The sequence below is a fragment of the Diabrotica virgifera genome, chromosome 8, assembly GCF_917563875.1.
Source record: "Diabrotica virgifera virgifera chromosome 8, PGI_DIABVI_V3a".
NCBI lineage: Eukaryota > Metazoa > Arthropoda > Insecta > Coleoptera > Chrysomelidae > Diabrotica > Diabrotica virgifera.
In genome coordinates this window covers 87,854,503-87,865,266 of record NC_065450.1, presented here as the reverse complement: position 1 = coordinate 87,865,266, position 10,764 = coordinate 87,854,503, and the positions used below count along the sequence as shown (strand labels likewise).

General features: G+C 32.6%; 1 protein-coding gene across 1 annotated transcript in view; it reads right to left on the bottom strand.

Moving 5' to 3' along the window:
- The window catches only part of LOC126890782 (succinate--hydroxymethylglutarate CoA-transferase-like), a 91,915-nt gene that overhangs the window by 17,924 nt on the left and 63,227 nt on the right, over positions 1–10,764 (bottom strand). Inside the window, exons 4-5 of the mRNA XM_050659974.1 lie at positions 6,015–6,042; positions 4,793–4,901 (exon numbers count right to left, since the gene is read on the bottom strand). Coding sequence (XP_050515931.1) covers positions 4,793–4,901; positions 6,015–6,042 — 137 coding nt within the window. The remainder of the gene's footprint in view (positions 1–4,792; positions 4,902–6,014; positions 6,043–10,764) is intronic.

The window sequence follows — 10,764 nt, the reverse complement described above, 5'->3', positions numbered from 1 at the left end:
TAGCCGAACACGTTAAAAATGGGACATGTTTGATGTCTCGTATTTCATAAACCAGTGGTCCGATTTGAGTGATTCTTTTAGTATGTTATAGCCTTATTATTTAGGAATATCGTTGTAATAATATTGTTGCTAGACAGGCAAATACCATTTTATACCGGGTGTACCAATCATACTGTGTTTTTTTCTTAAAGTTTGGAACACCCTGTGGAATATTCTACCATATGTAAAATATTAGAATTAATACTCGATTGTAGACTTAGGCTTGCTTAACATTTTCCTTTTTGATTCATTTACTTATGTGAGATAATAAAAAAGTTATGTGCGTTAACAACTATCCATGTTTTTCATCAATAAATCCTCATAGTAGGGGAGGAAAGTATACTAAATTTGCAGTTACTCGAGCGTTACGGGGACCTATTGGATTGTGAAGAGTATGTGCTAAAATCAGAAAAAGGTTAAGTTAAGTTTTCCATAAAGTGGGGGACTTTTCATTTTTTAATTAAATTTTCCATTTGAAACAATCATTTTTCTCCGATTATAGAGCTATCTATCCATAATTTGAAAAAAAATGTCGAATAAAAGTTGCTTATTTTTACGTAAAGAATCCAAATCTGCAATAAAAATTGGGGGCTCCTATTTAAGATTTTAAATTAAATCCCCCACCCCACCTCCGTGGGGGCTCGTGACACCCCACGGAGAGGGGTGGGGTGTAAATTAAAAATTATAAATACGAACCCTGCGATATTTTGCGAAATGAACATCAGATCGTAAAACTGCAAAATACACCTATTCAATATTTTTCAAAAATCTACCGAATGGCATCAAACACGACCACCACGGAGGTGGGGTGGGGGGTTACATTAAAATATTAAATAGGAGCCCCCAATTTTTATTGCAGATTTGGATCCTTGACGTAAAAATAAGCAACTTTTATTCGCACCATTTTTTCCTATTATGGATAAATGGCGCTATAATCGGAAAAAACGATTGGTGGAAATAGAAAATTAAATTGAAAATGGAGAGTCCCACACTTTATGGAAAACTTAACTTAACTTTTTTTGGTTGTAGCACCCACTCTTCACAATCCACTCCAGGTCCCAATAACGCTCGAGTAATTGCAAATTTAGCATACTTTTCTCCCCTACTATGAGGATTTATTGATAAAAAACATGGTTAGTTGTTAAAGCCCATAACTTTTTTATTTTCCAACATAAGCAAATGAATAAAAAAAGAAAATGTTAAGAAAGCATAATTCTACAACCGAGTTTTAATTTTCATATTTTATATATGCTGGAATATTCCACAGGGTGTTCCGAACTTTAAGAAAAAAACACAGTATGCTTGTTACACCCGGTATAAAATGACATTTACCTGTCTAGCAACAATATAATTTTTAATTTACACCCCACCCCTCTCCGTGGGGTGTCACGAGCCCCCACGGAGGTGGGGTGGGGGATTTAATTTAAAATCTTAAATAGGAGCCCCCAATTTTTATTGCAGATTTGGATTCTTTACGTAAAAATAAGCAACTTTTATTCGACATTTTTTTCAAATTATGGATAGATAGCTCTATAATCGGAGAAAAATGATTGTTTCAAATGGAAAATTTAATTAAAAAATGAAAAGTCCCCCACTTTGTGGAAAACTTAACTTAACCTTTTTCTCACATACTCTTTTTTTAGCACATACTCTTCACAATCCAATAGGTCCCCATAACGCTCGAGTAACTGCAAATTTAGTATACTTTCCTCCCCTACTATGAGGATTTATTGATGAAAAACACGGATAGTTGTTAACGCACATAACTTTTTTATTATCTCACGTAAGTAAATGAATCAAAAAGGAAAATGTTAAGCAAGCCTAAGTCTACAATCGAGTATTAATTCTAATATTTTACATGTGCTAGAATATTCCACAGGGTGTTCCAAACTTTAAGAAAAAAACACAGTATGATTGGTACACCCGGTATAAAATGGTATTTACCTGTCTAGCAACAATATTATTACACCGATATTCTTAAATAATAAGGCTATAACAAACTAAAAGAATCACTCAAATCGGACCACTGGTTTATGAAATACGAGACATCAAACATGTCCCATTTTTAACGTGTTCGGCTAATTTTGCCGGTGTGTGTATTAATATTTATATTATTGAATAGAGAATTGAATACCCTCTCAAATTAACTATCACATGAGCCCTATTCTTATTTAAAAAAATCATCTATTACGTCATCACGCCTAGATGGATGACGTTACTAGTATGATATATATGCCAGAAAATCGAAATTTAAAAATAAAAATCGACCTGTTTCGGGATTTTACCTTAAAGTCGCCGGTTTACGAAATAATGAAATTATGCGTTACTTTATGGACGCACTGTATGTATATGTCTATGCATTAAGCCCTTGAACTTGATGATTAACTATTTAGTGGGAAATAAGCCACAATTAAATTGAAAAAATAATTTTATTAACGTTTCGTAGCCCCAATCGGGTTTCGTTGTCAAAATAGAAAATACTATTAAAATAAACAAAAATGTTGTTGGTAAAAAAAATTCTTCTAATAATTTATTTAATCTGACTCATTTATATTGGCAATTCAGACGTATATTATACATTTTAAAGTAGAAGACTTATATCGCCAATATTTATGAGTTGCGTTCCTGGGACGACTTTACTAAAAGATAGTTCATTCGATTACATGAAATCAATCCCAACTCAAGAATATCCGTCACAAAAAAAATCATAGTATGTGATCTGTCTTTAGAAAGACAAACAAATGCAACGATGACAGTAAATTCTCGCGTTAGAGATTCCATAGTAAATCAAGAGGGAAAACCAGAAAAAAACCTCGTGATACTATCCCGACATCGTAAGTATTTGGTCTTACATTTAATTTACTTTCAAAAAACTAATACCAAATTCTGACTTTATATTTGGTCTTACATTTAATTTACTTTCAAAAACTAATACCAAATTCTGACTTTAATATGTTTAAATTATAAATAATATTAATAATACATAGATCTATAATAAGTAATACTAAAATATAAAATTTGTACTAACTCGATCTGTTATTGACATACTAATCGTGGTATTTTCTTTCTATTGACTTCCTCTTTCAGTATGGGTAACCACATCCTACTGCATTCTACCCAGGAATTTGCGACACAATTGGTTTCATTAAACCATTGCGACCATTAAACGTTAGAATAAGTGAACATCAGTCTTATATTAAAAATAGAGAATTTGATAGATCTCAAACATGTAAACACGCATGGGATAATGAACATAGAGTTCAGTGGAGAGATTCAAGTATAGTCCTGAAAGAATCAGATAGTAAAAAGAGAAAAATCAAAGAAGCGGCTCTAATTATGCTAAATGAAACCAATAGTGTCGCAAATTCCTCGGTAGAATGCAGTAGGATGTGGTTACCCATACTGAAAGAGGAAGTCGATAGAAAGAAAATACCACGATTAGTAAGTCAATAACATATTGAGTTAGTACAAATTTTATATTTTAGTATTACTTATTGTTAGTGTGACCAACTCCAATTCAGTCGAATCCGGGACAAGGCTGAAAAAAATACCTGAAATCCGGGACTTTTCAATGAAAATCGGGCCATTTTTCTTTTCTGAAGACGATAATTTCAGAAACAAAAAAAAGTCCACCGTCCACCGATATAAAATGCATGCGTTTTGGATGTGGTATTAGAATTAAACTCTAGAAATTGTCGACTTTTTTTCGTCCCACCAATTCAATTTGATGTGAATTAGAAGAATAACGTATTCAAAATTTCAAAATAGAATTTTACCAAAACGTTGAAAATTCGGATGGCCCGGAAGCCTTGTCCGGGACGCCGGGACACGACTTCGTAATTCGGGCCATGTCCCGGATTTTTCGGGCTAGTTGGTCACACTACTTATTGTAGATCTATGTATTATTAATATTATTTATAATTTAAACATATTAAAGTCAGAATTTGGTATTAGTTTTTTGAAAGTAAATTAAATGTAACACCAAATACTTACGATGTCGGGATATTATCACGAGGTTTTTCCTGGTTTTCCCTCGTGATTTACTATGGAATCTCTAACGCGAGAATTTACTGTCATCGTTGCATTTGTTTGTCCTTTTAAAGACAGATCACATGCTATGATTTTTTTTTGTGACGGATATTCTTGAGTTGGGATTGATTTCATGTAATCGAATGAACTATCTTTTAGTAAAGTCGTCCCAGGAACGCAACTCATAAATATTGGCGATATCATTTTAAAGTCTTCTACTTTAAAATGTATAATATACGTCTGAATTGCCAATATAAATGAGTCAGATTAAATAAATTATTAGAAGAATTTTTTTTTACTTAGCAACAACATTTTTGTTTATTTTAATAGTATTTTGTATTTTGACAACGAAACCCGATTTGGGCTTCGAAACGTTAATAAAATTATTTTTTCAATTTAATTGTGGCTTATTTCCCATTAAATAGTTAATCATAAAAATGCCACAAGGAAATAGCTTCTTGAACTTGATGGCGCCGATTACTAACTAGATAGCATGGCGTGTCCTCCGCTGTTTTTATCAAATGGTTGCTCTCATGGGGCATTGGTAACACAGTGACGACTCGTTTCCTTCGGTGTTGGAGTGGGGTAGGGTAGGGAATCTAATCTGAGAAGTGAATAGGACGTATCATATTTAGGTATACCTACCCAAAAATAACTCAAGCGCATTCTATTGCCCATTATAAGGAGACACTTAAAACTGTCATTATTGATAGGAATTACTTACATTTTGATTTCTTTTTGCCCATATTCTCATTATCTACAGTTTCTGTACTCCACTGAACTTTTCTGTCGGTCCTTGGCTTTCTTAATTTCAATCGAACTCTAGGAACTTCCTGCAACAAAATAAAATATGAATAAAATATTGAATGGGTGGCATATGCGAGTTCATTTTGAATGAAGTAAAACACAGACGTACTCGCAACCAGGGGCGGCTCGTGATAGTACAAGATGGTGAGGCACACTACACTTGAGGATTATTATTATTATGGTTAGATTTTCTTTAATAGCCGGAAGGTCGATTTCGTGACGTCATAACGTCACCGTATTTATTTTAAGGCTTGCAAACGATATTAAATAACAATATTCGCAAAAGAATAGCTACGAAAGTTCCAAGTCTCTAACAAGTTAATACTCATAGTAGCTGTTTTTTTAGCTAAAAATAATAATTAATATGATACCACATATCAAAACAGCATGAATCAGATGTTTCGTCGTTGGCTCATCAGCGTTGAACACTTGAACAGCCATGTTAAGCAAAATTTACATTATATACTACATGAAAACAACGGACAACTGATTTCAGTGGCGTAACTGGGGGGGTTGGGGGTTAATAGCCTTAAATGCCGTAAATCCTTAAAGCCTTAAATCCATACCCCCAGAGACTCACCAGTTGTAGCCCCCCTTAGGATCATTCTGGTTTGGCCGTTGACTGATTCTGTTATTATTAATCACTTGCCAAAATGAAATTATGGTACGCAAACAATATACCTGCAAACACGTGATAATTTCATTTTAGAACCAATTTTATTATATTGTAAATGTATTGCATATATGCAAATAGAAACAAGCAAGTAAGCAAATTACGGTTATATTATAAGATTGTTTTTTTATGTTAAATAAACTAAGGGTTAAATTTTATTTTTTTGGTTTTTTATTTATTTTATAAACAGCGTACTTAAAAGTAAATGAATTATTATGAAAGAAATAATAATTTCTAATTTTTTTATTAATTTATTTATTTAATTGACATTGGCAAATGACTTTCAGCCAGTCAGAGCATAATAACATATTCTAAACATCTATTGTATCTCTTATACTAATAGTAAGTACACGTAACTAGAACAAATAGTCTAAGAGCTAGTGAACCTTTTGACTAACGGTCGTCCTGTAAGGCTAAAAATTTGTAGAGTGATAATTCATAGCACACCAAAGCTAAAAACCATGACCTGGCAGGCCTCAGCGGTGCACGTGTATCTACCAGGTGAATCGAAAAGTGCAAATTTAGGGGGTAAAATAAACTTTCTCCTGTAAGGTTTAAATTTAAGTATGTGTTTGAGTAAGTCATTTAGAAGAAATGTGTACAATGACAGGCGATTCTGAAGAGCATAAGACCTTGCCAGGCGAGGGGAAAGATTAGGGGTTTTTCCTAAAATTATTCTTTTTGCATCGAACAAATTTTTTTAGGCTTTTTGAATCATTCCAAACAGAAAATGTCCTTAGTTATTTTTCTCTTAAGTTAATAGTTTTTGTTATATAAGCGATTGAAAATTTTGAAAATTGCGAAATCGGCCATTTTTAACCCAAATCGGACATTTATCTAAAAATTTCAATATTGGCAAGGTACGCAGATATTCCTTAAACATTGATTGATGAAATCCCGAAGAGTTTTTTGCAATAAAATATCGAAAACCGCTTTGTTTTTTTAATTGCTAATCAAGCGGGCGCTACACTGTAGTATAATTGAGGACGTTTGAGCTTGCATAAATTCATTATCTCGAGAATGGGCAAATTTGAAGAGAAATCCTCAGACAGGTCGATTTTTATTTTTGAATTAGGACGTTTTGGTATATATATAATACTAGTGACGTCATCCATCTGGGCGTGATGACGTAATCGATTATTTTTTTAAATAAGAGTAGGGGTTGTGTGATAGCTCATTTGAAAGGTTATTTAATTCTCTATTCAGTAATATAAACATTAACATAATTATTTATACAGGGTGTACAAAAAAATTTTTTCTTCTATTTGTCAAATTTAATCAAAGTTAATTTAATAAAAAAAAATTTTTTGTACACCCTGTATAAATAATTATGTTATTGTTTATATTAGTGAATAGAGAATTAAATAACCTTTCAAATGAGCTATCACACAACCCCTACTCTCATTTAAAAAAATCATCGATTACGTCATCACGCTCAGATGGATGACGTCACTAGTATTATATATATGCCAAAAAGTCCTAATTTAAAATAAAAATCGACCTGTCTGAAGATTGCTCTTGAAATTTGCCAATTCTCGAGATAATGAATTTATGCCAACTCAAACGTCCTCACTTATACTACAGTGAAGCGTCCGCTTGATTAGCAATTAAAAAACAAAGGGGTTTCCGATATTGTATTGCAAAAAACTCTTTGGGATTTCATCAATCAATGTATAAAGAATATCTACCTACCTTGGCAACTTTGAGATTTTTAGATAAATATCCGATTTGGGGTTAAAAATGGTCGATTTCGCAATTTTCAAAATTTTCAATCGCTTATATAACAAAAACTATTAACTTAAGAGAAAAATCACCAAAGACCTTTTCTGTTTGGAATGATTAAAAAAACTTAAAAAAAATTTGTTCGATGCAAAAAAAATAAATTTAGGAAAAACCCCTAATCTTTCCCCTCGCCTGGCAAGGTCTTATGCTCTTCAGAATCGCCTGTCATTTTACACATTTCTTTTAAATGACTTACTCAAACACATACTTAAATTTAAACCTTACAGGAGAAAGTTTATTTTACCCCCTAAATTTGCACTTTTCGATTCACCTGGTAGATACACGTGCACCGCTGAGGCCTGCCAGGTCATGGTTTTTAGCTTTGGTGTGCTATGAATTATCACTCTACAAATTTCTAGCCTTACAGGACGACCGTTAGTCAAAAGGTTCACTAGCTCTTAGACTAAAACTGCTCTAACAAACTACCTAAAACTGCAAAACCACGCTAGAGGCATATTTTTGCCTGCCTCTGAAAGGATACTTAATCCCACTTCCAAAAATTATTCTCAGTCATGCTGCCGGCCGATCTCCGTCGGCTTCGTAATATGCTAGACGAGGTACCATCAGAGGCACCCGTGTTGAGCTGGCCCCCCCACTTGCAAAAATTAAAAAACAAATAGCCCTGATTTATGAGCTATTTATGAGCTCTCATATTCCGCAAACTAAAAATTTTGAGCTCGTTCCACTGAGCAGGAATTTAATACCCTACTTAAAAATAGGAATATTGAATCGGTTTTTGCGGCAGAATTACGAGCTATTTATGAGCTCTTGAAATTATATAGTTTCGATTTTTGAGCTCATCCCCTTCACCCCCAAACAACCCTTTAATTGATTTAACTTAAGAGAAAGATGCTGAGAAAACTTAAAATATATCGTATTGCGGATATAATTCCTATAGCTTATATACTCTAAGAATAAACTATTAAATCAAGGGCATTTTGATTATTGAGCTACAACCCCTTCGCAAGAAAACCACCCTATCTTCCCGGCTTAAGAGAAAGTTGTACTTAAAATGCGTTAAACTAATTATTTGGCGACTACATATCATATAATAATTTATAAGCTTCCAAATTACGCGCATTTAGATCAGTAAATTGCAATTTATTTTGTATAGTGCAGTCACTGAAGGTAAAAATCAACGATTACCTTCAAGTTCGGTGAACCTTCATCGATTTTCACGAAAATTGGTCAGTGGTTAGAGGATACGTCAAGAAACAAAGGTGACATGGTACCACCTTGCGCCTTTACCCTGAGGGTGGATACCGCCCCTTCTCGGGGGTGAAAATTATTTTATAAAAAATAACTGCACAAATCAATAAAAGAACAAATTAAAAGCAAAATTTATTATATAAAGTTAATAAAATAAGTCAATACTTTTTAAGTTATTAAAGATCAAAGATTTTAATTATTTGTGAAAAAAATGCATGTTTTGAAGAGGTTTTTTGTAAATCACTGAAAAACTGTAAGTTTTTACCAAAAAGTTAATAGTAGTTTAATTCGTATAGCTTATATTCTAAGAATAAACTCTTAAATCACGCACCTTTCGATTATATAGCTACAACCCCTTCGCAAGAAAACGACCCCATTTTCCCGGCTTAAGAGAGAGTTGTTCTTAAAATAATTTAAATTGATTATTTGGCGACTACATATCGTTTAATAATTTATTAGCTTGCAAAATATACGCATCTCAATTATTGAATTGCCATTTTCTTTCTATAGTGCAGTCACTGAAGGTAAAAATCAACTATTACCTTCGATTTCGGTAAATCTCCATTTATTTTCACGAATTGACAATAACAACTTGGGGTTTTAGCCTGGGGTATATGTCACCCCTTCTCGGGAGTGAAAATTACTTTATTAAAAATAACCCCACAAATCGAGAGAGGGACAAATTTTAAGCAAAATTTGTTATATAATGTGATTAAAATAAATCAATACTTTTTGAGTTATTAAAGATCAAATATTTTAATTTTTGGAAAGAAAATGCATGCTTTAGAGCGATTTTTCATAAATGACTCAAACACTGTAAGTTTTTACAAACAAGTTTTCATCACTAAAATTGAAGCTAATAAAAAATATAATAAATTGCTTACTTGAAAAACCTTTAATGTTAATTTAAAGTAAGTTATTGGTAATTTAATGTATATTTTTTTCCGCGACTGTTCAAATCTAAGGGTTCAAGCTTAAATAACGGGAAAAAGATGCATTTTATAACACTTAGGTACTAAATACTTGTCAAAGTACTTAGAAATACCCATCAAAAATAAGATCCAGAAAAAATTGATAGTATCAAAATCCGCTCACGAATTTTCGTGAAAATGAATGGAGATTTACCGAAATCGAAGGTCATAGTTGATTTTTATCTTCAGTGACTGCACTATAGAAAGAAAATGGCAATTCAATAATTGAGATGCGTATATTTTGCGAGCTCATAAATTATTAAACAATATATAGTCGACAAATAATTAATTTAAATTATTTTAAGTACAACCCTCTCTTAAGCCGGGAATATGGGATGGTTTTCTTGCGAAGGGGTTGTAGTTCAATAATCGAAAGGCGCGTGATTTTAGAGTTTATTCTTAGAATATAAGCTATACGAATTAAACTACTATTAACCTTTTTGTAAAAACTTACAGTTTTTCAGTGATTTACAAAAAACCTTTTCAAAACATGCATTTTTTTCACAAATAATTAAAATCTTTGATCTTTAATAACTTAAAAAGTATTGACTTATTTTATTAACTTTATATAATAAATTTTGCTTTTAATTTGTTCTTTTATTGATTTGTACAATTATTTTTTATAAAATAATTTTCACCCCCGAGAAGGGGCGGTATCCACCCTCAGGGTAAAGGCGCAAGGTGGTACCATGTCACCTTTGTTTCTTGACATATCCTCTAACCACTGACAAATTTTCGTGAAAATCGATGAAGGTTCACCGAAATTGAAGGTAATCCTTGATTTTTACCTTCAGTGACTGCACTATACAAAATAAATTGCAATTTACTGATCTAAGTGCGCGTAATTTGGAAGCTTATAAATTATTAAATGATATGTAGTCGCCAAATAATTAGTTTAACGCATTTTAAGTACAACTTTCTCTTAAGCCGGGAAGATAGGGTGGTTTTCTTGCGAAGGGGTTGTAGCTCAATAATCGAAATGCCCTTGATTTAATAGTTTATTCTTAGAATATATAAGCTATAGAAATTATATCCGTAATACGATATATTTTAAGTTTTCTCAGCATCTTTCTCTTAAGTTAAATCAATTAAAGGGTTGTTTGGGGGTGAAGGGGATGAGCTCAAAAATCGAAACTATATAATTTCAAGAGCTCATAAATAACTCGTAATTCTGCCGCAAAAACCGATTCAATATTCCTATTTTTAAGTAGTGGGGGGGGGCTGACTCAGCCCCCCCCACTAGGGTATTAAATT